The 27,568-nt window shown below is 39.6% G+C and overlaps 1 protein-coding gene across 2 annotated transcripts; it reads left to right on the forward strand.

The window, feature by feature from the left end:
• The first annotated feature begins 1,237 nt into the window (after positions 1–1,237).
• mcidas (multiciliate differentiation and DNA synthesis associated cell cycle protein) lies at positions 1,238–26,510 on the forward strand. Of its 2 annotated transcripts, XM_087992143.1 has the most exons (7): positions 1,238–1,405; positions 1,756–1,834; positions 1,908–1,999; positions 15,714–15,783; positions 17,384–17,613; positions 22,232–22,342; positions 25,754–26,510. In XM_087992143.1, exons 1-7 carry the CDS (start codon positions 1,304–1,306, stop codon positions 26,216–26,218), a joined length of 1,149 nt encoding a protein of 382 aa, XP_087848269.1. In that variant the 5' UTR covers positions 1,238–1,303; the 3' UTR covers positions 26,219–26,510. The 2 variants fall into 2 exon arrangements, with proteins under 2 accessions (XP_087848269.1, XP_043557492.2); XM_043701557.2 differs by lacking the exons at positions 1,238–1,405; positions 1,756–1,834; positions 1,908–1,999 and adding an exon at positions 14,751–15,066.
• Positions 26,511–27,568: the final 1,058 nt, after the last annotated feature.

The raw sequence follows: 27,568 nt of genomic DNA on the forward strand, positions 1-27,568 counted from the left end.
GGTTAGTAATTGGCAAATATAAAGGAAGAAATGATAGAGAGTTTGTCTCCAAATTGCACAACGATTACAATTCTGAAGAAGGGTCACTGGACCCAAAACATTAACTCTGATTTCTCGCCTTGGATGCTGCCAGACATGCTGAGCTTTGCCAGCAATTTCTGGTTGTGTTTCTGATTTCCAGTATCCGCAGTTCTTTGTTTATTTTTTGTACAATTAGTATCGGTTCCAGTGAAAGCATAAAGCCATGTAATTCGTCTAGAAATACGGGTTCTCTTCCAGTTTCACCCAGTCATAAACGCAACTTTACAAATTAGAGTTACTCGCTAGAAATGTAACTAAATCGTTCTGAATATTTATTCACTTCATTTTATATAAGCGCCCAGTTCGGGGACAGCCCTGCAGTCAATCAGTATCAGGAACATGTCCCGTGTATTTATTTATTTACATTTATCGCAATCAGTACTTCATTTAAAACCATTCTCTCACTATCTTCCATCAATTACATTTTCTGCAGGTACACAGTCAATTACAGTGAGAGAGAATCATTATTTCCCCAGGTGACAATACCACGAATTGTTCATTCTCTCGGCATGCGCATTTATACAATTTACTACCTTGAAAGGGATAACTGTTAAATAGTTTAGGATTGTTATGGGGCCACAGTAATATCACCATGTCAGCGACAAAGGTCTGCCCTTCACTAATAACGCCACGAACTAATTCACTCCTTTCACCGAGGACTAACGGCACAAACGGTTTTAGGTCTTTGTTAAAGGCTGTCTTTCTGAGCATTTATGCAGTTGTGTAAAATTACGGTTAACGTGGCGCCAATGAAGGTGAAAAAGGCGCAACGCGAAGTATCGGAGCTGATTTACAAAGTACGAATGGTCTCAGGGGGCGGTGGCTCTTGAAATGCAGAGCCCTGGCCGTGCACAGATTGCCTTGTGTTTAAGGCGCCACCTCTGGCGCTGCTTCTGCCTGTTCGGGGAAGACCTTAATTGGGCCTTTCTACTACAATTACACATCTCCAGGGACGCTGAACCCGTCGAGACGGAGTGGGAAAGGGTTTGATTGGGCGAAGCAAATAACGGTGCATGTTCCTGCTATAAGACCAACAACGTTCCAACTGATTGTCATTTAATTTCGACATCTTTCAGTTATTTCAATATAAATGACCAATTTACCCGAACAGATCTTTGATAAACGTTTAGACTATATTGTGGAACAACCAGTCTTATTCATTGATACTAAATAGAAAGGGAGTCACATATCTGCCTTTATTTTACCCTAGACATCAGTGGACATGCAAAATGGAAGAAAAGTCTTTGGAGAGATTTATCCGAATCGGATGGTGGAGTTACCGATCCGCACTTCGGCAAAAAAACAACCAAACGTTGACAAAAAGGTACACACCTCACTTAAACAGCAACTGTTTAAACTCACCTTTCAGTAAAGAATTGTTAATGACAGTCAAGTGCGATTTCTATTTGTCAAATTAGCTGTTACTCTTCGTGCAGTACATATGGGTTATAGTTCTGTATTGATAAATGCACATTTAATTTAATGTGTGGTGATAAAACTTTTGTTCAAACATCATATTAAGTCAATCATAAATGAACAATTCCCCATCACTACTATTCTGCATGTTTGTTATCGTTGTATTTGAATAATGCTGACATTTTCTTATGTGAACTCATATTGACAGAAGTATGGTTTTATTTTATCTTCAAATTGCGCTTTTCCTGGCATGTGCAGAAAGATCTGCAGAAAGCCCTCGGAACGAGCTCGCAGGTGACCATTTATTCTGAAGCCGCAAACAGTATCCCAGACTCAGGTACAGACAGAAGTTTCATTCACTCCTTTCGCCAGGCACATAATCGAAACTCAACCCCACTTTTTTTGTTTAGCATTCGTGACTATAGATGAGACGGTGTGGCAGGATTTGGCAGTTTGTACATCAAGTTTACACCAGGAATCTTCAAATGAATCCAGTCCGCAGGTATGTGTCGCAATTGATTTATTCTCATTCGTTTTTGTAAGGTGGTGTGAGTGTTAGTGTGAGAGAGTGTTGGTGTGTGAGGGAGAGTGTACGGATGCCAATATGTCAATTGGTGAATGAACCGGTGGTTAGGTGAGATTCTGTGAATGAGTGAAATTGTCAGAGTTTAAGTAATGTGTAAGAACCAGTGTGTAAGTCTGTGAATGAGGAGGTGAATGATAATGACGGAGTATGCATGTGAATCATTCTGAGAATCTGAGAATTTTTGGATAAAGCACTGTATTCAATGAATGAATATGCATGAATGAGATTGTGTGTTGAGCATGAATGAGTATCTGAGAGCCAATCAGTGCCCGCATCAGAGGATGTATACATAAATAAGGTCTGCGAATAAATGGCGAAATATGAATGGCTGGCTGAGGTACTTTACTCCGTGCGTGAGACTAAATGGCCTATTCTATTTGCGTATGTGCTTCATTCTCTGCTGTTCGTGCAGAGATAATTGGGAACTGTATTTGTCTTTTATTTGTTGAATTATTCTGATCATGTCATTATTTCAGTTTAGAAAATATATTTTATCTGTTGTGCAGATTATAAATATGTTGTGAGAAATCATTTTAACATACTTGATTAAAATATTCATTTCAGAAAGAACATTTAATTTTATTTAACAACCCATGTTTACGCTAGAGTCCCTTGGATTTCATGTCAAAACCAAAACAAGTTGTTCTCTTTCACATTCTCAGTGTCCTCCATTCTAATAGCTTCTGTTTTTGTTGATTAGAAATGTTTGGATTGAAGGATTATCATCCTGGAAAGCTGTGATGAAATAATTTAATGTACTTTGACACTTTTCGAACATGTTTCTAATGCATTCTATTTATATAATATTGATGTTAGATTCAGTTCAAAAGTGGTATCCAAATTAACTCGCCACAGATTTTTTAAATAGGCACATAGTAGATCTTTCATTCCATTCACATTTAATATTTTGCTATAATATAATATTTTGAAGATTCTCACTTGAAAGCCCATCAGGATTCAAAAATATTTATAATTGATCTTCCAGTTTTGGCTATAATTCACAAGAGAACTATCAATATTTCAGTGCATTAAACAGAATGCAAATTGGAAACTAAAACAGAAAATGTCAATTTTCTAAACATGAGGTAGCTTTCCTTTTACTTTTTTATTTCAAAAAATATACTTTATTCTTTAAAACATCTCTTTGTATATAAACATTGTCACAAAAGTAGTTTGGTTCTGTACAGTTGTGTATCAAGTAAATAAACAAAACGTTGGGCTTTGACTCTATCCAAAAAACCCCAAAGACGTCTTGTGTATGTGTTAATATTTCCATATATTTGAGGCACTGGGAGGCCATTTACCTTCATCAGCCCTTTTGCCTATAACTGAGGTACATGGATGAAAATGAAAAGGGATAGAGATCTTTTAGGTCTGATGAATAGCTATGTGAAGCATGAGATACAAATGTTCGTACTGAAATGAGGTGGCAGGTGAAGTTCACTGCTGGCAGGTATATCTCATCTTTTCTGTGGGGTACACACACACACACACACACACACACACACCAACTTGTTCTATTGGAACATCATTCCACAGCCTTTTGGGATGAAAACACCTCTGGCTGTTGCTATTTAACAGAAAAGGCCCCAGAGAGTAGCCAGGAATGCCACTACAGGCTTCTTTTCCCTGCAGCAAAACTCTTGATTCATTCCAGCTATTTCCAATGAGAGGTTCTACTATGGCAGGAACCATTCCACTGGGGGGAAAAAAAAACATGGGATTTTGTTTCTACACTAAGCGTAGAATACCTTCGAGGTGCAGTTCCTCACTTTTGCCTAATGGTGTTGGAGAGGAAAATTCTGCTAACATGTTAAATTTTATTGTCACTGTGTTCTAAGTTAACTGAAATCATGCAGTGATTCTGTAATTTGTTCAGATAATGATAGTCTTTAGGGGATTATCAATTTGGCATAGAGAACAGTATAAACAAGAACACTGCTTTCTACAGGATGGTAATGTTCTTGGCCATTAGATTTAAATGTAGTTTTGCAATTTTGAATTTTTGATTCCTGTGGATCAACAATTGCAAAAGGAAATATTTAATAATGTTGGTTGATATTTGATAGCTTTGGTTCAATGAACATAAACACAATTTAATTGTAAGGTACAATAGGTACAAAATTCAGAGTGATAATTCTCCTTTTTAGGGCACACCAGCAGAGGTAGTGGTCTAGTAGTGATATTGCTACACTATTAAATCAGACAGCCAGATAATGCTCTGGGAATATGGGTTCAAATCCTATCATGAAATTAAGAGTCTAATAATGACCATAAAACCTTGTCTGGTCTGTATGTGACTCCAAAGCCAAAGCAATGTGGTAGACTCTTAATTCAGGGTCATTCAACTTCTGACCTCATTACAGATTTATTCAAACATGGACTAAAGAGCTGAATTCCCAAGGTGAGGTGAGAGTGACAGCCCTTGACGTCAAAGCCACATTCAACATCAAGGAGCCCTTGCAAAGGTGGAGTCAGTGGGTATCAGGGGGCAAACTTTCCACAGATTGGAATCGTACCTGGCAATAAGAAGATGATTGTGGTGTTATGGACCAGGCCAGACCCCCAGAAAGTAGCCCAGACCCTAATTTTGCTAGTTGTTTTAAGCAAGTGTAACACAGATATTCCATGAGGGATGCAGTTGATCAAACCATATAACTTTAAATAAAACAAAATGTAGATTGCCGAATGAAACACAAACTAAAGAAAACAAAATAATGAATAACTTAACCTATCCAAAAACTCAACTGATCATCCCAACTTAATGATGCTGTTCCAAATACTTGCAACAATCCCCATAAACACTTCTTGGTACAAAAGGTAAAACCAAACACAGGTTCTTACAGGAGAGATGTCAGAGAGAGAGAGGATCAGCTTGGACTTGCTTCTTTGCATCTAGTAGATTTTACAACTGCCTGACTGCTCTCAGTGAATAGCGAGACCAAACCAGACAAAAGCTGAGCTGGAGAACTGGCCACTCTCCTTTCATTGTACAAATGTTTCTTTTTAAACTTAAAAGCCTTTTTCCTGAGGCAGTATCTGTTAGCTATAATCAAATCGGCCCTAAAACCCTTCAACTTAGATTTTTCAGAATCTGCGTCTTTTATGACCTCTCTGAACAAAAACAAAGACAACATAACCTTGTTAAAGGAGCAGCATCCTCACAGTGGCTGTTGGAGATCAGTCATCTCAGCTCTAGGACATCTTTGTAGGAGTTCGTCAGGGTGGTGTCCTAGGCTCAACCATCTTCAGCTGCTTCATTAATGACCCTCCCTCCATCATAAGGTAAGAGGAGGGAGATGTTTGTCAATAATTGCACGATGTTCAGTACCATTTGCAACTCTTTCGATATTGAGACAGACTGATGTTCAAATGCAACAAGATCTGGACAACATCCAAACTTGGACTGACAAGTGGCAAGCAAGATTTATGCCACACAAGTGCCAGGCAATGACCATCTCCAATGAGAGACAATCTAATCACTGCAACCTGACATTCAATAGTGTTAACATCACTGACTCCCCCCACTATCAGCATACTGGAAGTTGCTATTGACTAGAAGCTCAACTGGACTTGATCCATTAACACAGTAGCTATAAGAGCAGGTCAGAGGCGAGGAATACTGCAGTGAGTAGTTCATCTCCTGACTTCTGAAAGCCGATTCACCTTCTACAAGGCACAAGTCAGAAATATAATGGAGTACTCCCCACTTGCCTGGATGAGAGCAGCTCCAATAACACTCAAGAAGTTTGACACCGTCTCATACAAAACTTGTCTTCTGGACAATTATGGATGGACAATAAATGCTGGCCATCTGGTATGCCCACATCCTGTGCACCGTGTGTGTGCTAACATCACTCAACAACTGTATGACCGCAAACAAGAACAGTCAATGTTGAAATATAGAATTGATTTTTCAGCATCTAAAAAAAAGACAAATTGACATTTTGAATATTGACCTACTGACAATTCTAGATTATTATGGTTCAGCTGAGATGTCATAATTTGCAGTTGTTTTCAATATAAGAAACTATTTTTAAAATCCTTTTTCCACTGGGAGAAAAATAAATAAAATTTATAAAGGTGTCAATCTAAAATCGATGGTAAAAATATGCATAAATTGTATAACAAAAATAATAATAATTTATGTTTTAACAAGATTCAAACTTATTGGTGGATTTTAAATTGAAGTAAATGGTTTAATTTCCTTTATTTTAGGTGAAATGAGTACATAACTCTTACATTTTTGTGTGTAGAGTTAAAATTTCTTGATAGTCACAGTATGTTCTCTTTTGAGATGAGACACTTCATCAATTAAGTTCCTTTTGCATGTTGAAAAAGTACTTTTAAGATGAAATGCTTTGATGTCTCAAGAGGCTTGTGAAGCAGCCTAAAATACTAATTATGAAATTACCATTGTAATTTAGTTAATCTAATTGAGAGTTAATAAATACATTTGAACTGATAACTAAAACAAAAGAGACAAATTGCATTTATGACATCTACAAGATTTTCAGTGAATAGCATGGAGTACATAATTGCTGTCAGTGAGTTACAACATTCAAGCAGAATGCTCCAATTCAATTATACCATAGGAGCATCATGCATCAATTTATGAACATCATTAGAATCTATAATCAAATCAAACATTCAAGTTAGCAAAAACTTTATCTGAAACAATTTATTGTTATTTCTAACTAACATTCAGTTTTGGCTTTTTTTAATTGTCATCAACATCCTGAGTTAATTCAGTTACATGCTGGAAGTTTCATATTATAGGTCAATCTTTGGACAGTAGATTGTCAATTTCAAACACAAGCTATGTGTTAGGTACTGTAAAAGAGATTCATCATGAGTATTAATATAACAATGCAATTCATAGTCAAAGGGGTTCATATGCCTTGGCAAACTGAATGCAAAGCCTAATATTCATCAGAGTTCATTTGATAAGCTACAAAGTATTGCATATATTGATTGGATTTAAACTTAAGAACCAGCTGTTGATTTTCAGTGAGATAATTTTATACATTTGGTTTTATAGTGTTGGGGAATTATTTAACATTTAAAGTTAACCTCCTCACACAATTATCCTTCACTTCATTGTAGAGTCATACAGCATGGAAACAGACCTTTCAGTCCAACCAGTTCACGCTGAACATAATCCTAAAATAATTAGTCCCACCTGCCTGCTCCTGGGCCCATATCTCTCCAAACCTTTCCAATTCATGTACTTATCCCAATGTCTTTTAAATATTCTAATTATAACCACATTCACCACTTACTCAGGAAGTTTATTCCACATGTGAACCACCCTGTGGTAAAACATTTGCCAATCTTGTATTTTTAAGTCTTTCTCTTCTCACATTAAAAATCCCATATAAATTTGCAGAGCAGCCTAATTCTTACGCCTCACATTTAGACGTGTGACTGACTGAAGAGAAAAATAGAGTCATATAAAAATAAAATAAAACAATCCCACCAACTTTTAAGACTGTGAAGTTGTAGTGAACCATATTCAAGTTCAGATAATATTTCTAAATTGTTTGATTTCACTCAAAGCTATATAAACAATCCCAGTTATCAATGTGTATGTATTACTTAAGTTAAACTAAATAGGTTAGTAAATATCTTTCAAATTTCTATTCATTCACTTTGATTATGTGTATCTGATGATCTATCAATTTTCTTTAAATTATGGGGGTCAGTTGCAGAGACCAGGTTTGTAGTCCTGTGAGTGTAAAAGAACCGCATCTAACTTGAATTAGTTTAAGCCACTTAAAGTACTTGTTAGGGTAGATAAAGAGAAAGTCTTTCCTTTGATGTAGGGCCAAAATAAGGTATATAACCTTCAAATTAGAGCTAGGCTATTCTGGTATTTAAGCACTTCTTCCCACAAAGGATGATGAACATTTAGAATTTGCACTCCCAAAAGGCTATTGAGGCTACATCAATCAAAAGTTTCAAAATTAAGATTGATAAAGTTTGTGAGACAAAGTTATTGTGATTTTTGGAACTAAACAGTTATATGGATTTACAGTATTGACCATTCATAACTAAATGAATGGCAGAATGGATACAAGCATGTTTTCCTATTTACTCCAACAGGGCTAACCTCTTAAAACATATGACTAGTTGTTTATTTTCTTTTCAAAATATATATTATAAAGTTATCCTGATTTCAAATCATAATGCAAACATCTTAATGTTGATGTTAATTCTCTGTCACCAATATCTAGAATTAGCTATATATTTCACAATAGAAAGTTTTGAGGGAACAGATTATTTTGAAATTCTCAAGTGAATTTAGTATGATGACAATCTGTAAGTAAATGATAGTAGCACAGCAAAGCTGCTCCATAGACCATGTATCAACATGTCTGTTCTAATAACCACTTCTTGTGTTCAAAGGTACAATCTCTAGCATCTCAACACCTACAGAATGAGCCATAATGTTTCACAATGACTCAGACATTGTGTATCATATTAATTGCTGCACTATTTCACTACCAACTAACTAGTAGTCTGTTTTTCTTTCATATAAAATTGTAGTCAAATGTTGTGGTTCTGTTCGCCGAGCTGGGAATTTGTGTTGCAGATGTTTCGTCCCCTGTCTAGGTGACATCCTCAGTGCTTGGAAGCCTTCTGTGAGGCGCTTCTGTGATGTTTCCTTCGGCATTTATAGTGGTTTGTCTCTGCCGCTTCTGGTTGTCAGTTCCAGCTGTCCGCTGCAGTGGCCAGTATATTGGATCCAGGTCGATGTGTTTGTTGATAGAATCTGTGGATGAGTGCCATGCCTCTAAGAATTCCCTGGCTGTTCTCTGTTTGGCTTGTCCCATAATATTAGTGTTGTCCCAGTCGAACTCATGTTGCTTGTCATCCGCATGTGCGGCTATTAAGGATAGCTGGTCGTGTCGTTTCATGGCTAGTTGGTGTTCATGAATACGGATCATTAGCTGTCTTCCTGTTTGTCCTATGTAGTGTTTTGTGCAGTCCTTGCATGGGATTTTGTATACTACATTGGTTTTGCTCATGCTGGGTGTCAGGTCCTTTGTCCTGGTGAGTTGTTGTCGGAGAGTGGCTATTGGTTTGTGTGCTTGTGTGGTTTGGATGGTATTGGACCTCAAGAAAGAGACTTTGTGGAGTGCCTCAGAGATGGATTCTTACAGCAGCTGGTGTTGGAGCCGACCAGGGAGAAGGCAATTCTGGATCTGGTATTATGTAAAGAACCAGAATTGGTCAAAGACCTCGAAGTGAAGGAGCCATTGGGAAGTAGTGACCATAATACATTAAGCTTCAATCTGCAATTTGAGAGGGAGAGGATACAGTCGGAAGTGACAGTACTTCTGTTGAATAAAGGGAATTATGGAGCTATGAGGGAGGAGCTGGCCAAACTTCAATGGTGCAATACCTTAGCAGGGATGACTGTGGAGGAACAATGGCGGATATTTCTGTGTATAATGCAGAAGTTGCAGGATCAGTTCATTCCTAAAAGGAAGAAAGATTCCAGGAGGAGGCATGGGCGGCCGTGGCTGACGAGGGAAGTTAAGAAACGTATAAAGTTAAAAGAGAAAAAGAATAACATAGCAAAGATAAATGGGAAAACGGAGGACTGGGAAGCTTTTAAAGAGCAACAGAGGATTACGAAGAAGGAAATACGCAGAGGAAAAATGAGGTACGAAGGTAAACTGGCCAATAATATAAAGTAGGATAGTAAAAGCTTTTTTAGGTATGTGCAAGGCAAAAAAATGGTTAGGACTAAAATTGGGCCCTTAAAGACAGAAACAGGGGAATATATTACAGGGAACAAAGAAATGGCAGAAGAATTAAATGGGTACTTCAGATCTGTGTTCACTGGGGAAGACACAAGCAATCTCCCTGAGGTAACACTGGCTGAAGGACCTGAACTTAAGGGAATTTATATTTGCCAGGATTTGGTGTTGGAGGGACTGTTAGGTCTGAAGGTTGACAAGTCTCCGGGGCCTGATGGTCTACATCCCAGGGTACTGAAGGAGGTGGCTCGGGAAATCGTGGATGCGTTGGTGATTATTTTCTAGAGTTCGATAGATTCGGGGTCGGTTCCTGAGGATTGGAGGGTGGCTAATGTTATACCACTTTTTAAGAAAGGTGGGAGAGAGAAAGCAGGAAATTATAGACCAGTTAGTCTGACCTCAGTGGTGGGAAAGATGCTGGAGTCTATTATAAAGGATGAAATTACGGCACATCTGGATACTAGTAACAGGATAGGACAGAGTCAGCATGGATTTATGAAGGGGAAATCATGCTTGAAAATCTTCTTGAATTTTTTTGAGGATGTAACTCTGAAGATGGACGAGGGAGATCCAGTAGATGTAGTGTACCTGGACTTTCAGAAAGCTTTTGATAAAGTCCCACATAGGAGGTTAGTGAGCAAAATTAGGGCGCATAGTATTGGGGGCAAAGTACTAGATTGGATTCAAAATTGGTTGGCTGATAGGAAACAAAGGGTAGTGATAAACAGCTCCATTTTGGAATGGCAGGCAGTGACCAGTGGGGTACCGCAGGGATCCGTGCTGGGACCGCAGCTTTTTACAATATATGTTAATGATATAGAAGATGGTATCAGCAATAACATTAGCAAATTTGCTGATGATACAAAGCTGGGTGGCAGGGTGAAATGTGATGAGGATGTTAGGAGATTACAGGGTGACCTGGACAAGTTAGGTGAGTGGTCAGATGCATGGCAGATGCAGTTTAATGTGGATAAATGTATGGTTATCCACTTTGGTGGCAAGAACAGGAAGGCAAATTACTACCTCAATGGAATCAATTTCGGTAAAGGGGCAGTACAGAGAGATCTGGGTGTTCTTGTACACCAGTCAATGAAGGCAAGCATGCAGGTACAGCAGGTAGTGAAGAAGGCTAATAGCATGCTGGCCTTCATAACAAGAGGAATTGAGTATAGAAGCAAAGAGGTGCTTCTGCAGCTGTACAGGGCCCTGGTGAGACCACACCTGGAGTACTGTGTGCAGTTCTGGTCTCCAAATTTGAGGAAAGACATTCTGGCTATTGAGGGAGTGCAGCGTAGGTTCACGAGGTCAATTCCTGGAATGGCGGGATTACCTTACACGGAAAGATTGAAGCAACTGGGCTTGTATACCCTTGAGTTTAGAAGACTGAGAGGGGATCTGATTAAGACATATAAGATTATTAAAATATTGGACACTCTGGAGGCAGGAAACATGTTTCCGCTGATGGGTGAGTGCCGAACCAGAGGACACAGGTTAAAAATACAGGGTAGACCATTTAGGACAGAGATGAGGAGAAACTTCTTCACCCAGAGAGTGGTGGCTGTGTGGAATGCTCTGCCCCAGAGGGCAGTGGAGGCCCAGTCTCTGGATTCATTTAAGAAAGAGTTAGATAGAGCTCTCAAAGATAGTGGAATCAAGGGTTATGGAGATAAGGCAGGAAGAGGATACTGATTAGGAATGATCAGCCATGATCATATTGAATGGCGGTGCAGGCTCGAAGGGCAGAATGGCCTACTCCTGCACCTATTGTCTATTGTCTATTGTGCTGTAATGAGTCCTAGTCATCGTAGTAGTCTGGATGTCAGTTCAGAAATGTTCTTGATGTATGGTAACGTGACTAGTCCTTTGGGTTATGGCATGTCCTCATTCCGTTGTCTTTCCCTTAGGCATCTGTTGATGAAATTGCAGGGGTATCCGTTTTTGGCGAATACATTGTAGAGGTGTTCTTCTTCCTCTTTTTGCAGTTCTGGTGTACTGCAGTGTGTTGTGGCCCTCTTGATGCAACTTCTTTTGTGTGTGTTGGGGTGGTTGCTTTCGTAGTTCAGGACTTGGTCTGTGTGTGTGGCTTTCCTGTATACCTTTGTGGTGAATGGTCCGTTTGGTGTTCTCTGTACCATCACGTCTAGGAATGGGAGTTGGTTGTCCTTTTCTTCCTCTCTAGTGAATCGGATTCCTGTGAGTGTGGTGTTGATGATCCGGTGTGTGTTCTCTATTTCTGTGTTTTTAATGATTACAAAGGTGTCATCCACATATCTGACCCAGAGTTTGGGTTGAATTTGCGGTAAGACTGCTTGTTCTAATCTTTGCACTACTGCTTCTGCTGAGTCCAGAGATGGGTGAGCCCATGGGTGTGCCGTTGATTTGTTCATATATTTGGTTGTTGAATGTGAAGTGTGTTGTGAGGCACAGGTCCAGTAGTTTGAGTATGCAGTCTTTGTTGATAGGTTCCCTGTCTTGTTGTCTGTTCTGTATGTCGAACAGGTTGGCTATTGTTTCTCTGGTGGGCATAAGCCCTTCCTGAAGAAGGGCTTATGCCCGAAACGTCGATTCTCCTGTTCCCTGGATGCTGCCTGACTTGCTGCGCTTTTCCAGCAACACATTTCCAGCTCTGATCTCCAGCATCTGCAGACCTCACTTTCTCCTATTGTTTCTCTGGCTAGGGTTTTGTCGATAGAGGTGAACACTGCGGTTACATCGAATGAGACCATGGTAGTCAAATGTTAGATCCCCAAAGAGATAAAGTATTGTGTGTTTCAGAAGTTTCAACAAAGTAATTTCTGATCTAATTAATCATGCAGAATGTGATTATATCATTGAGAAGTAATTTATATTCAAAATGATTTAGCCATTGCTAATATTCTATCTTCTTTTTATTAACCAGTAAACCTGAAAGCAACAAGCACAATAAAAATGTTTATTAATAAGTTCCAAAAGTATTTATTATGGAGATTGTTTTGAGATCTCCACTGGAGTACCTGTGTTGTGAGATCCTTTGGGAGGCTGCACACTGATAATCACAAAGTGACATGATTTGGGAGTCAATCATATCTAAGACAGGATATAACTTTAAGAGGCTAAATTCAATAGAATGAGGGAATAGCTAAAGTAAGTAAACTGGGGAAGGATGTTCAACAATACTTAAGTTTAAAACAAGTGGAATACCTTTAAATACAGAAGAAACACAAGTTCAATGTGATCCTAAATGGATCAGAAACAAATTAGGAATGACAATATGGAGGAAAGCATTACCAAAAGAATGTGGATGTTTTGGGGAAGGTGCAGAGGAGGTTCACCAGGATGTTGCCTGATATGGAGGGTGATAGCTATGGAGAGAGGTTGAGCAGATTAGGATTATTTTCATTAGAAAGATTAGGTTGAGGGGGGATCTGATTGAGGTCTACAAAATCATGAGAGGTATAGACAGGGTGGATAGCAAGAAACTTTTTCCTGGAGTGGGGGACTCAATTACTAAGCACCATGAATGGAATACAGTATGAGCATCGTATGAACTACATGGTACTTAAAAGTGTATTGGATAGAAGGCCCTTTTGACCAGCTAACATGTGCTGCCTAAAATGATAGGTGTTTCCTTCTGAATTGTCAGTACTGTGCAGTGATTGCTTACTTTAGATACTGAGCAGTGCTCCTGTGCTTTGCATTTCTGAATTTGAGTGCTAAAAATTAAAACTGGAGAAATACTATACATTGTCAACAACTCTTCTTGAGAACAATAACACTTGCCATGTATAGGAAGGGTTTGGGGGGATAAGGGCTGGGTGCTGGCAGATGGGACTAAATTGGGTTGGGTATTTGGTCGGCATGGACGAGCTGCACCGAAGGGTCTGTTTCCATGCTGTAAATCTCTATGAGTGGAAGGTGAGAGGGGGAAAGTTTAAGGGAGATATGCGTGGAAAGTTCTTTACCCAGAGGGTAGTGGGAGCCTGGAATGCATTGCCAGCGGAGGTGGTAGAGGCAGGCATGATGGTGTCATTTAAGATGTATCTCGAGCGATACCTGAATGGACAGGGAGCAGAGGGATACAGATCCTTAGAAAATAGGCGACAGGTTTAGATCGAGGATCTGGATCAGCGCAGGCTTGGAGGGCCGAAGGGCCTGTCCCTGTGCTGTAACTTACTTTGTTCCTTTGAGACTTGGACATATCCTCAAAGGGTCAAACTCTTGGAAACCGCTAACTGTCATCACTGTGGATCGTTCCCTTCGCAGGTTCCAGAGAGAGAAAAAAAACCCACTGACAGGAGAACTGGGGGTGAGCAATAAATGTCAGCTTTGCTCGTGACACCCATATCTCCAGAACGAATGAAAAAGCTCCAAACAGCAATGTGCTGCACGGTACGTTGGGGGGGGGGGGGGGGGGCAGGAGCAATTGCATTTAAATCGACCCGAAAATGAGGTAGCCCTGAAAGGACGTTAGTCTCCGTGGTACCCAGGAGCTTGCTGTACAGTTGACGAGAGACAGGAAAACGGAGTGGTTTAATCTTTTCACAGTTTCAAAACTTGATAACAAGACAACGTCACTCTGCGTCCTGGCACGAATTTAATTGATCGATTCAGCTGAACTCAGCTTCCTTTTTGCGACAGAATCTTGAGGTAAATCTGGACATCCAAGGGCTGTGCGCTCTAATAGAAAAGCTGCCAGGAATCCGTGTCAAGCCTGACCAACAGAGGCTGGCTTCCTCTTTGTGTTCAAGTGTGAAGCGATTTGCTGGCTCCGGGTGTAATGTGGTTGGTTCGTGTGGCTGGCCTATTGAATTGAAGCAGGCTGTCTGTACGGTGACTGCCGCCAGACCACAGGCAGTTCACAAAACGCCTGCAATCCTGTGCCATCGGCAGCATTGCAATGTTTTCATCAAGGTGACCAGAGTACAGATAGATAGCGCTCAACGCCGAGTTCAATCTTATTGTGGCAAAGGGCGCTGGGGAACTTTAATCTTTGGAACTTTAATCTTTCCAAGATATCATTAGTTTCCCACACTCATAGATCACCTTAATCGCTGCAGTTTGCAGCATTGACACTTCAGTCAGTTTGATTGCTGCTTTTTATGTGATCAGAGAGCAGTTTGCCCTGAGCTGGTGCTATTTACAAGTGCTAATAGCTTCTCTCGTAGACCAACAGCTTTTCCAATGGCACTGCAGACCTGTTACATGCAATTCCCGCAATGGAGCTTTGAATTCCAGGTATGTTTGCTTATGCACGCTATGTTTGGGGCGCTATACCTCCTCTGTATTTATGCTGAGTAGGATGTGAGCTCTGCAGCTCCTTGTCTCAGTGGCTGCTGTTGCTTCAGGTTATACAGTTTGTTAGGGAGCGGCTATTTGCCCTCGCCCTCCGTTTCCCCCTCAGGGGCCTGTCCTAAGTCAGCCTCAGTCAGAACCGGAATTGAATCCGCACTGGTTCGACACCGCATCTATCCACCGGAGCCTGAGATACGGACATAAACACCCACACAGCACAAACTCGCTTCCTTTTTGTTAATGCTTTTTAATGCAACTTTTATTTGTTTAAGCCAGTTCTTCCGGGAGAAATGGGCGTCAGCAATCATTGGTCGGAGGACCTGGTGGAAGGAATTGTTTTTTTTGGGAGAGTACTTTGGAGGTTTAGCCCCAGACAGTCAGGCAAAGCGGGCGGTGGAACATATGAGTGTCCAGAGAGTCACTGGAGCAAATGGCAGAGAGGAAATTGACATAAACACCGATTTAATTAACATTGACTCCATATGTTATAACGCATAAACGCCTCGCAATGTTAAATCATGCTGGGTCCAAACCGTGATCAGTATATAAAGGATGTGATTTCATCACCAGGAATTCTGTTCTCTTTGCAGAATCAGGCTTTAGAAGCAGCATCGGAGTTTGACCTGCAGGATTTCAAAGATGTTGGTATGATAATGTGCGGTAAGTACATGTCATTGGCCATCTGTGAAACTATCAGAAATTACACCTAAGTTTTCGTAGATTCAGGAGCAGGCGTGAACATTGTACCCACGTCCTCACCAGCCGTTGCCCTTGGAAACAAGGGAACACACTGATGAGAGATTTCACAATAAACCCCGGTTCGAAAAGGAAACCGACAGCATGCCTGTACTTGCCGCCCCGTGAAGTCTCTGACAAAGGCTCACAACATGAAGGAGATGGCAGTGGTTTAAAGGGGATTTTTCTGAAAGTATTGCAAAACTCTTTCTACTTAACCTTGATCTTTCTAAACAAGTTCCCAGGCACAAACCTGTATTGTTAACATAATCTGGAAGTATAAAAGAGTCACAACGTTTAGTTTCAAAGCATTTCCCGAAACGGAACAGGGAGGGGAACGGAACCTATTTATTATTCCTCGTGATCCTTGGCCCATACGACCAATACTGAGTGAAGCTGAAAATGTGTTGCTGGAAAAGCGCAGCAGGTCAGGCAGCATCCAGGGAACAGGAGAATCGACGTTTCGGGCATAAGCCCTTCTTCAGGAATCTGAAGAAGGGCTTATGCCCGAAACGTCGATTCTCCTGTTCCTTGGATGCTGCCTGACCTGCTGCGTTTTTCCAGCAACACATTTTCAGCTCTGATCTCCAGCATCTGCAGACCTCACTTTCTCCTCAATACTGAGTGAAGCCAGGTGTCCATATTTCAGCTGCAGTGGTACCAGGGGTTTGTTCCTCCAGACAAATCCTTCCTTTATATTACACGGAACCACTGAACAATGCAACTAATGACATGCAACGCGCATTAACTGACCAGTACTTCAGTGTCAATGCAAAGCCTTTTGTTTCCATTGAAGATGAATGACTGTGGGTCTCCTTCAGGATGGGTGCAGGTTTCCCAGCAAGTTCCCAAGCCCAGCAGGAAACAGTATTTCCCTTTGCTGGGTTTCCCTAACCGTATTGTGGCTGTACCTACCTGCAGCGGCCCATGAAGCCAGGTTAGCGCCACCTGCTCAAGGAAAGGCAAGAGATGCTAACCCCGCTAAGGAAGCTCACATCCTGTTCATGTTGGTCTCACTCAACTGCACGTTAGCTCGAGTGATGCACTCCACACCCCGTTTTAAACAGCCCTTTCTAAAAGTTCTGCTTCCACGTTCAGGTCACAAGAGCCAGCCGAACAGGAAACGTTTACAAACCTTCACGCTGACCTTTTTGCACTGACCTTAAACATGAATTCCCTGGCGATTCCTCCTCACTACAGTATTCAAACAAACACTACCATGATTCCAAACACCTTTGTTAAGTGTTCCAGTAAATCTCTTTGCTCTGAGGTAAATGAAATTTGTCTCACCTCTCCACAGTGTTGAATTCTTTCACCCCAGGACAATTTTGGTAAATCTCATCTGCATCCTTTCCGAGGCATTGCCATCCATTCTGAGTGTGATGGCCCGAAATTGACCTTCTAAAAATTGAAGAATAGCTAGTTACTTATAAAGGTTTGCCAGAATTTCCTTGCTTTGCTGCTCTATACCTCTATTTATCAATCCAAATGTCTGTATGTAACCTAGTTTCCCTGATGTCCACAGACCCATCATCTTTGATGCAACCCATGTCCATGACTGATGCAGAACTGCCTCTTTCTGACTATGTGTCTGATCTAGAGGCATGCATTTCATCCTCAATCCCAGTTGTGGAAGACTCTCTGCTGGAGATGAATCTGCAGACAGATCACTCACAACCAACTGAACAATTTTGGAAAGACGTGGCAGAAGAAAATCAAAAAGCTCTAGGAGATGCTCTGGAGGAAAATGAACAGGTAAGAAAAAACATCAAAATATTTCTCTTGTTATTGCAGAATTATTTACAACAACCAAATCTGTACAATATAAACTCAGGTCCACATATACATGGCAAGTATTAAACCAATTGTATTAACTGTTACAACAGTGGGTATGTATATTTGATGTACATTACTATGGGAGTACCTTGACCATATGGACAGTAGAGCTTCATCCAAATCCATCACTGCATCATTGCGGGCAACCCAGGATGACAGTAAGTGGAGGCCTTGGCAGCAATGCACAAATCTCAAGGAAAAAAAAATTAAAAATAGGCACTGCTCATTCTGAGAACTGGCTGGTCCTTGCTAAATATTTGTGTGTATGCAAGTTTCACATATTTAGCATGACTGGCTAGCTTTTTTGAGCAACAACGGCTGAAATTTTCTTGTTGCAGAAACAGAGCGAAATACAATGCAGAATTTGTGCAAATTTTATATGTCGTTTATTCAATAAAATTGCAATTAAAAAACATAAACAACTAGTAGAATATATTCAATTACGATGACCAATGTTAACTGTTAAAAATCATACAACACCAGGTTATAGTCCAACAGGTTTAATTGGAAGCACACTTGCTTTCGGAGCAACGCTCCTTCATCAGGTGATAGTGGAGGGCTCGATTGTAACACAGAATTTATAGCAAAAATTTACAGTGTGATGTAACTGAAATTATACATTGAAAAATTGATTGTCTGTCAAGCCTTTCATCTGTTAGAATACAGTGATAGTTTCACTTCTTTTATGTGTAAATCACAAAACCGTTTTTTTAAAGTTGCATTCTCGGGTTAGCTGTTAACAATGGTGATAGCTAGACAATATGTTGAAGGTGAGGAGAAAGTGAGGTCTGCAGATGCTGGAGATCAGAGCTGAAAATGTGTTGCTGGAAAAGTGCAGCAGGTCAGGCAGCATCCAGGGAACAGGAGAATCGACGTTTCGGGCATAAGCCCTTCTTCAGGAAAGGCTTATGCCCGAAACGTCGATTCTCCTGTTCCCTGGATGCTGCCTGACCTGCTGCGCTTTTCCAGCAACACATTTTCAGCAATATGTTGAAGGTGTTAGCCCTCTGTGTTCTCGGTATATGATCTGATGTTTAGATTGATTCTAATCTAAAAAGTGAGATAACAGAGTTTTACATAAATTCATGCAGTTTTTGAGCTCAGAGTTCTACATGAATGTATGCAGTTTTTGAGCAAAGTGCAATATAACTCTGCAAGTACACATTCACCCCACAAAATATGTGTGTGCATGTGGGTCTTTGTCTGTCTGTGTGTGTGTCTGTCTGGGGTGGGGGTTGTGGGTGTGAGAAAGTGTGTGTGTGTGTGTGTGTAGTGAGTGCAGAGTGTCTTAAGTCTGTGAGGGGGTGCATGTGTAAGTGTGGGAGTGTGTGTGTCTATAAGGGTGTGTGTGGGTGTCTGTGTGCGCGTATGTGTGTACCTGTGTCCGTGTGTATGTGAGAGTGTGTGTGTGTGTAGGAATATCTGTGTATGTGTGTAGTGCAATGGTGATCATCTGTAATGTGACATGAACCCAAGATCCCAATTGAGGCCCTCCCTATGGGTACCGAACTTAGCTATCAGCCTCTGCTCAGCCACTTTCCTCTGCTGCCTGTCCCGAAGTCCACCTTGGAGATGGTCACCCGAAGGTCCGAGGCTGAATGTCCTGGACCACTGAAGTGTTCCCCATTGTTTGTTACCTTTGCTACAACAATCAACAGACAGGCACCGCACAACAATCAACAGACAGGAGGGTTCCCTCCCAGTTAGAGAACACTTGGGTTCATGTCACATTACAGGTGATCACCATTGCACTACACACACAGACACAGATATTTCTACACACACATACTCTCACATACACACAGACACAGGTACACACAGACGCGCACACAGACACCCACACACATCCTTATAGACACACACACTCCCACACTCACACATGCATCCCCTCACAGACGTAAGACACTCTGCACTCACTACACACACACACACACACACAAGACCCACATGCACACACATATTTTGTGGGGTGAATGTGTACTTGCAGAGTTATATTGCACTTTGCTCAAAAACTGCATACATTCATGTAGAACTCTGAGCTCAAAAACTGCATGAATTTATGTAAAACTCTGTTATCTCACTTTTTAGATTAGAATCAATCTAAACATCAGACCATAGACCGAGAACACAGGGGGACAACACCTTCAACATATTGTCTCGCTATCACCATTGTTAACAGCTAACCCGAGAATGCAACTTTTTAAAAAAGGTTTTGTGATTTACACATGAAAGGAGTGAAACTCCTCCTGATGAAGGAGCGTCGCTCTGAAAGCTAGTGTGCTTCCAATTGTTGAACTATGACCTGGTGTTGTGTGATTTTTAACTTTGTACATCCCAGTCCAACACCGGCATCTCCAAATCAATGTTAACTGCTGTACCTCCTCACATTCAAGGAACTGAATTGGGGTTTCACTGAAGCCCATTTATCATTTTTAAACTTTTGCTTATGATCACTGTATGGTATGGTCAGTAACAACAAATGACACAGCAAACTTACTTAACAATGAATTCGATTCAGTTTTGGGTAGCTTGCTTGAGAAGTGAGATCTGGGGATGACAAAGTTATAGAAGTGCTAAGTCCAGAGGTGGAAGGCTTTTTTGGATAGAACAAAAGGATGTCAGAAGTAATGGAATTGAATTAATTGGGAAGCTTTTAGAAAGAAAAGAGTAATGAATGATTTTCAGCATGGCTTTGTTAAAGGTAAACCTGTTGGTCCAATTTGACAGAATTGTTTGAAAGTAATCAATTAGAAAAAGGCAATGCTGTATTTAAAATGTCATTGTTTTGTTAGGGGAGATTTAAGAAAGTGTCTTGAACATCCTGATGTACATTGTCAGAAGGAATGTATTCAAACAGAACGTGGCTGGTGAACAGCAGACAAATGTGTTAGTGGGATTGGAAAATAATGATGTAACTTTCAGAATTGGGACCATTTCATTGGTATATGCTCAATTTTTAGACATGATTATTGGAACAGCATTTTGAAACTTTTTGATCAAAATAGAGTGTTGGAAAAACATTTTAAATGACTTTTAACAATTTTGCGAGTGTGTAAAGATTTTAGTGGAATGGGAGACAGGTTTTAAATGGCATTTAATATAATAAATGTGAGGTAAGGTATGGAACATATATATCAACAGAAGGGCTGAAGAGTGTGAATGGCCATGTAGACTTTGAGGTCAATAGTAAATTCCTTCATTGCACAGATGTTGGTAGACAATGCTATGAAAAAGGACAAAGTGAGGACTGCAGATGCTGGCGATCAGAGCTGAAAATGTGTTGCTGGAAAAGCGCAGCAGGTCAGGCAGCATTCAAGGAGCAGGAGAATCGACATTTCGGGCATGAACCAACCTGAAGAAGGGCTCGTGCCCGAAATGTCGATTCTCCTGCTCCTTGGATGCTGCCTGACCTGCTGCGCTTTCCAGCAACACATTTTCAGCAATGCTATGAAAAAGACTAACTTAAATCTGGGTTCAAAAATAGGGCATAGCTAGAAGGTTAAAGAAATTGTGATGAATCCACATAAAATTAATCTACATCCTGAGTTTTGTGAAAAGGAAAAACAAATACAACAGGAAATCTAAATTTACTGAGTGAGTATCAAATATGGAAATTCCTGTTATGAGCAGGGATTTGGGATGTTGGGTCTATATCAATTACAGAAAAAGAGGGACATAAAAAATAGAGTACAAGCTTTTAAATTTATGAAATATAAAATGTCTATTTCCTTTGGTTAGAGGGGATTGTAGTTGACAAGAGATCATCAAATTTAATTGATTTCTGGAACAATGAAAAGACACGACAGAAGAATTTTACATCGAGGTATAAATCATTGTATATTTAAAGGGACAAGTGAGAAACATTTAAAGCAGGAGAAGATATCAAACAATGGAGTAACAGTGGGGCAGTGATGTTTGTTGGTTTTGGATAGATTGAACAAAGAGCCAAACTGAAAGTGATAAGATGAATGATACCATTCTGTGCTGTAAACATCTTTGGATCTCCAGGCTTTATAGTGAGTGATGCTCTGATAAAGTGAATCAAGAAAATCTATTTCCATACATCAGTGAGTTGATACCGAGAGACCATAAATTAAAGCAAAAAATAAAAGGAACTCTTTGTGTTATTTTTGTACAGAGTTGTTAAGACATAGAAATCCCGCCCAGAAAAATTGACAGAAGCAATGGGTTGGGATATCTGGTTGGCATGGACAGGTTGGACTGAAGGGTATGTTTCTGTGCTGTACATCGCTATGACTCTAAGCTGAATTCCAAAATATTTGAAAGAAATAAATGAAAGAGCACAAGGAAAGAGTGAGAATAGGGAGAAGATATTTTTTGAAGAAAAACATAGAACAAAAGACCAATTGGCCTCCAAATGTGCTGTAAAATTCTGTAAAATTGATTCCAACATTTCACCCCTATTTTCACAGAATATGTAATTGAAATCTCTGACAATTTGAATGTAATGCAAGGGATCATGTTTTGATTTTGTAGAATGTTCACTTTTGTGGTTAATTCATGTTTTCTATTGCAGCTGCAGGTCACTTTAAAGAGAAAACAGTATGAAATTGTATCACTGAAGGAAAGAAATGTCCAACTGAAAGAGCTTGCTAGTAAGGCAAAACATTTGGCATCTATACTTGATGTAAGTATTATAAACAGTTACAGTACAAGTTTTCTTTTTATGAGAGGAGCATGGTTTTACCCATACCTGCATTAAGAAGTGGTGGGGTCCACAAACTTGAGGATCCACTCATTTTTAAGACTTTGGAAAACTGAAAAGTAAGAGAGTAGGATGTGTCTGTATGTGTGTTGAGTTCCAGACTAGCCAGGTAGCTTTCACAACACATATAGCAGAGCAAAACCTAACCGTTGCCTTCAGAAAGTTGTCTGATAAAAGCTATACTGATAAGTTTTACACTGGTTAAATAACTAACACTTATTCTATTGGTGAAAATCAACAAAAGGAATCATTCTTTGCTCTTTTAAGCAACATAAGTGTGAAATAAGCAACAAATTAGGAAAGGATTGCAAATATGTCTCATTGCTAAATTAGGCTTGAAGAACTTCTTGGACACAATTGTGCAACTACTTGTGCATCACTGCCAAATGTACCTCACTTCATGTAATTTGTGAATCTTACTAAAAGAGACAGTTTCACATTGTTACACACCTAACAGAGTATAATAACTTCATTGTGGCATCAAATTGGATTCAAAAATGTTCACTTTTAGAACTTCTGGATTACTTCTTTGAAACTACAGTGGCCCATGTTCTCAGAAATTTTAAAATGTAAAAACATAGCCTGTATATTTTTGTCAATATTTTTGATCAAAGCCTGGTCTTTTCAAACTAGAGAGACAATGACAGTAGAATGACTTTTCAAACTAGAGAGACAATGACAGTAGAGAAATGGTCACTGGACCTCTAGTCCAGAGATAGAGTTTTTCCTTGTGGTAGATGTTTCACATAAATATAGCAAAAGCACAATGAAAGTCTTCAGTTGAAAAAAAGAAGATTGATTGCAGTAAAACCTATCTGGTTCTGTAATGATCTTTAGGGGAAAGAAAATTGTCATGATTTGCTCCATAATGAACTCTGATTGAATGAAAGGTGGCAAGGACTATCACCATCAACCAAGGGTGGCTTGATAACACTATTATTGACCATATAGGCTGAGTCCTAAAGGATATATTTGCTGGTCTGTGGCAAATGATGATGCAACCAACAAGAGAGAAAATTGTACTTATCTTATCCTCAGCAATCCACCTGCAGTAGTTGCCTCTGACCTTGACAGCATTGGGAGGAGTTTTGTTTATTCACGCAAGGGACATAGATGTCACTGGCTGGCCAGCATTCATTGCCCGTTCTTAGATGCCAATGAGAAGATGGTAGTGAGCTGCCTTCTTGAACCACTGTAGTCCACCTGCTGTGGGTTGACCCAAAATACCATTAGGGACAGAATTCCAGGACTTTGACCCAGCAACAGTGAAGGAACAGTGATATATTTTCAAGTCAGGATGGTGAGTGGCTTGGAGGGGAACTTAATGGTGTTCCTATGTAGCTTCTGCCCTTGTCCTTCCAGATGGTAGTGGTCATGGGTTTGGAAAGTGCTGTCGGAGGGCCTTTGGTGAATTTCTTCAGTGGGTCTTGTAGAAAGTACACACTGCTGCTACTGAGCATAGATGGTGAAGGGAATGGATACTTGTGAATGTGATGTTAATAAAGTGAGCTGCTTTGCCCTGGATGGTGTCAAGCTTCTTGACTGTTTTGGAGCTGCACCCACCCAGGCAAATGGGGACTAATCCATCACAGTCCTGACTTCTGTCTTGTAGATGATGGACAGATTTTGGGGAGCTAGGAGGTGAGTTACTAACTGGAGTATTCCTGGCCTCTGACTTGCTATTGTAGTCACTGTGTTTATGTGGCAATCCAGTTGAGTTTCTGGTCAATGATAACTCCTAGGATGTTGACAGTGGGGGATTCAATAATAGTAACACCTTTGAATGTCAAGGGATGGTAGTTAGATTGTCTCTTACTGTTGATGGTCATAGCCTGGCATTTGTGTGATGTGAAGTTACTTGCCACTTGTCAGTCTAAGTTTGGATATTGCCCAGATCTTGTTGCATTTGAACATGGACTGCATTAGTCCTGTTTACAAATGTGCTTAAATCAGGCTTTAATATACTAAATGACCAGGTCGCACCAGCCCTCTGTGGTATAAAATACCACACATTCACAACCCTAGAAAGAAGAAACTCCTCTCCATCTCTACCTGAAACATATGACTCCATTCCTTCCTGGAGTTAGTTAAAATAGTCTCTTGATAGGGATGTGTCTTTGACATGTTGTAATGAATAAAGGTATTGAAACTTCTATGATTGAATTCAGCATGATTTTAGACTGCTGACCATATATTTCACCTGTAGATTCACTTGATTGCTGACTGTTCAAATAGGACAGGAAACATCAACATCATATTTTCCTTTACTGTTTACCATCTCACGTTCATGATAATGGTCTAACAATCAATCATTTGTCAGGGACTGATGAACTCAGTGGGTTCTTTTACTTAAAATGGTAAAAGACATGACATTTTATGACAGAGACGTTGCAGCCACCTATCTGATTTTTTTGTATGCAACTTAATGACACAAAGCAAACTAACTAACAGGCAGAGTCACAACATTTCATACAGAGTCACAACAAGCCCATTGAGTCCTTAATGGTGAACTCTCTGAAAGGCAAAAATACATATAAAATAATTACTGCCATCTCAAGGATAATTAGAGATGGGCAATAAATGTTGTCCAAGCCAGTAACATCCACATCCTGTAAATAATTAATAGATTAGTAACAGATGTATATAAGTGTTTTACACTTACCCCATGTAATATCAACCTAAAAAGTAATATACAGGCTTCAGTGAAATCATATATATTCGTAATACTGGTGTATCAACTAATCCAATACATCACCACTCCTAGGTTAATCAAATAGTACAGAATTCATCACTTTTTATCATGATAAAATCCAGAAAATTTCTTCGCTGACTTCTATAACTTACATAGGGCAACACACAGTTTGGAAATGAGAAATATGTCTTGAGCTTGAGTTACGTTTTGCATAAATAAAACGCATCAACAGCAAGAGAGAAAGAATTAGAGTGTACAGAGGGACAGAATGGCTAATGTTTACTTTGGATGGTGATAGCAGATTGATAGCTTGCTTTCCATTCTGTGCAGGTTTCTTTTCAAAGTCAATGGAAAGGGAATCTGCTCAAGTAGAAAGCAGGCCTCCACTTCACTATCACTGAAAACATATTGAAGCCTCACAGGTTTTTTTGTCCCTTAACAACTGCACATGTGATCAAATGGTACTGTTCCACATACTTTCCACTCATGGTTTATAAGATCATCTTAACCAACTGATGAACTACAGCATTGTAACAATCCAGTTTCAGCATCTGTTGCAAAGAGATGGTATAGCACTCCATTAAACAACATTGCTAAAGCATCTAATTAATGAAGTATTTGTTACTTTCAACTTTTACCAGAAACTAATGAAACAGGAATGCCAGAACACCAATGACACCATGTCTGAGATCTTTCCCTCAAAATTCTCAATGAAGCGGCAAAGGATCGAGGACACCTCCTTTTACAACCAGGACTGTGATAAAGTGGATGAGATTTTAAGAGATATCTCAGAAAAGTGCAATGCAGCCTTGCAAACACTGAGTGACACGGACTCTAGATATTTTAGGATGAAAAAGTACTCAGAAGAAACCAGTTGTAATGAAAGTCAGGAAACCATCAACATGTATGGAACTTTCAATGGGCTTCAAACATCAATGGGCTGCCACATGGTCAGCTCAGATACCAATGAACTGGAAAACGATATGTCCTTTAAGACGTCAATTCGCAATCACTGCACAATAAGAACACTAGCTTTTCCTCAGGGTAATGCATTTACAACCAGGACACCAAATGGGGGTTTCAAGTTTCGATGGATTCCCACTTGATTGGGTTAATCAGCTAACTACACTGACCAGTGGGGACTTTATTAATGGTATTTTTAACAAGTAAGGTACCATACATAAAGGAATTCCATGCAACACCTTTACACTGCCAGCACTTAAAAATATAAATATTACTCAAACATTAGATTCCATTAAATATTTCAATGTAAATATGGTTTCCTTGTTTGTATATATTGTACAGAAAAACAGACAACAAATATAAACTTTATCTTATAATAATTCATAGAAAACAAAAATGCACTGAAGCAATTGACAAGCTTTTATCCTTCAGGGTTTAAATTACACAGCACTTCAAAAGAAAATAAATCGTTTCTGGTATATTGCTGATTTGTGAATAGTCTGACTTTGTTTGCCTATCAACAAAATGGTTGTAGTTCATATTTACAGTGTAACTGTGTTAAGCAAGAGAAGAAATGCAAAAATGTTAATACAAGTTATTTTGACAAGAAAATTTATGGCTGATTTCATTTGCTACTGTCCACATTGCCAGAGATATTTGCACAAGGGGATCCAGCTCACAATTTGAAAATTTATAATACATTTCTAATCCAGTGTTGGTACTTGCTTGACTGGGATCTTGTCAGACTCCATTCAAAACTACTCGAATCAAGTAAAGACTCAGTAGAAATGAACAAAATTATAGCATCAGAACTCAAAACAACTCCAAATTGCCCAAAACTCATTGTTACTGTATAATTATTATTGTTGGAAGTCTCTTATTAATAAGGAAAGACAATCAAATACACATCAAGCACAAAACACAAAACAACGCATCATCTGGCAATTTGTAACCAAAATAGAAAAATATCGGAAATCTTTAAACTGTCAGTCAGCATCTATGCAGAGAATAGATCATTTTCATTTGCTGTGTCCTGTATTAAAGTGGGCAATTGGTAGTTTGATGGTGAGCAGTGAAAGGAATTGGGTATCTTGGACATGTAGGTTTTTTATGTTAATTTTTAAGTGCTCCTGTAAATGAATCAGCAACACATTCACTCATTTCATATGGGAGCTATTCCCATATACAAACTGGAATACTGTAACTCTGGAGGACCTCAGTTGCAACTTGGAAGTTTAAGTGGAAAAATAGAGAATAACTCTTGTGCCATTAATATCTTTACTTAATTTCTGAGGCAAAATGTTCTTAAGCAAATTGGTTAATTGTTGAATCTCTGGCTGACTCTCAACCGAACAAAATACAGCATAAGATTGGTATGACTAGATTGAGTGTTAATATATGAAAATTAATGTATAAGTAGTTCTTTTGTAAAATATTTTCAGGACAAATAGAGTTATATCATTCTCTTGCTTCTAAACAAAGGTATGTCTGTA

Source organism: Chiloscyllium plagiosum, unplaced genomic scaffold (assembly GCF_037043375.1).
Source record: "Chiloscyllium plagiosum isolate Xiang-an unplaced genomic scaffold, Cpla_swu_hap1 HiC_scaffold_1, whole genome shotgun sequence".
Classification (NCBI taxonomy): Eukaryota; Metazoa; Chordata; class Chondrichthyes; order Orectolobiformes; family Hemiscylliidae; genus Chiloscyllium; species Chiloscyllium plagiosum.

Excerpts from the sequence above, each read along its gene's own strand:
- mcidas (XM_087992143.1), top strand. The coding sequence starts at position 1,304 with ATGCAAAATGGAAGAAAAGTCTTTGGAGAGATTTATCCGAATCGGATG. Across the intron at positions 1,406-1,755 it reads AACCAAACGTTGACAAAAAG|AAAGATCTGCAGAAAGCCCT; the intron begins GTACACACCTCA and ends TGGCATGTGCAG. Across the intron at positions 22,343-25,753 it reads ATTTGGCATCTATACTTGAT|AAACTAATGAAACAGGAATG; the intron begins GTAAGTATTATA and ends AACTTTTACCAG.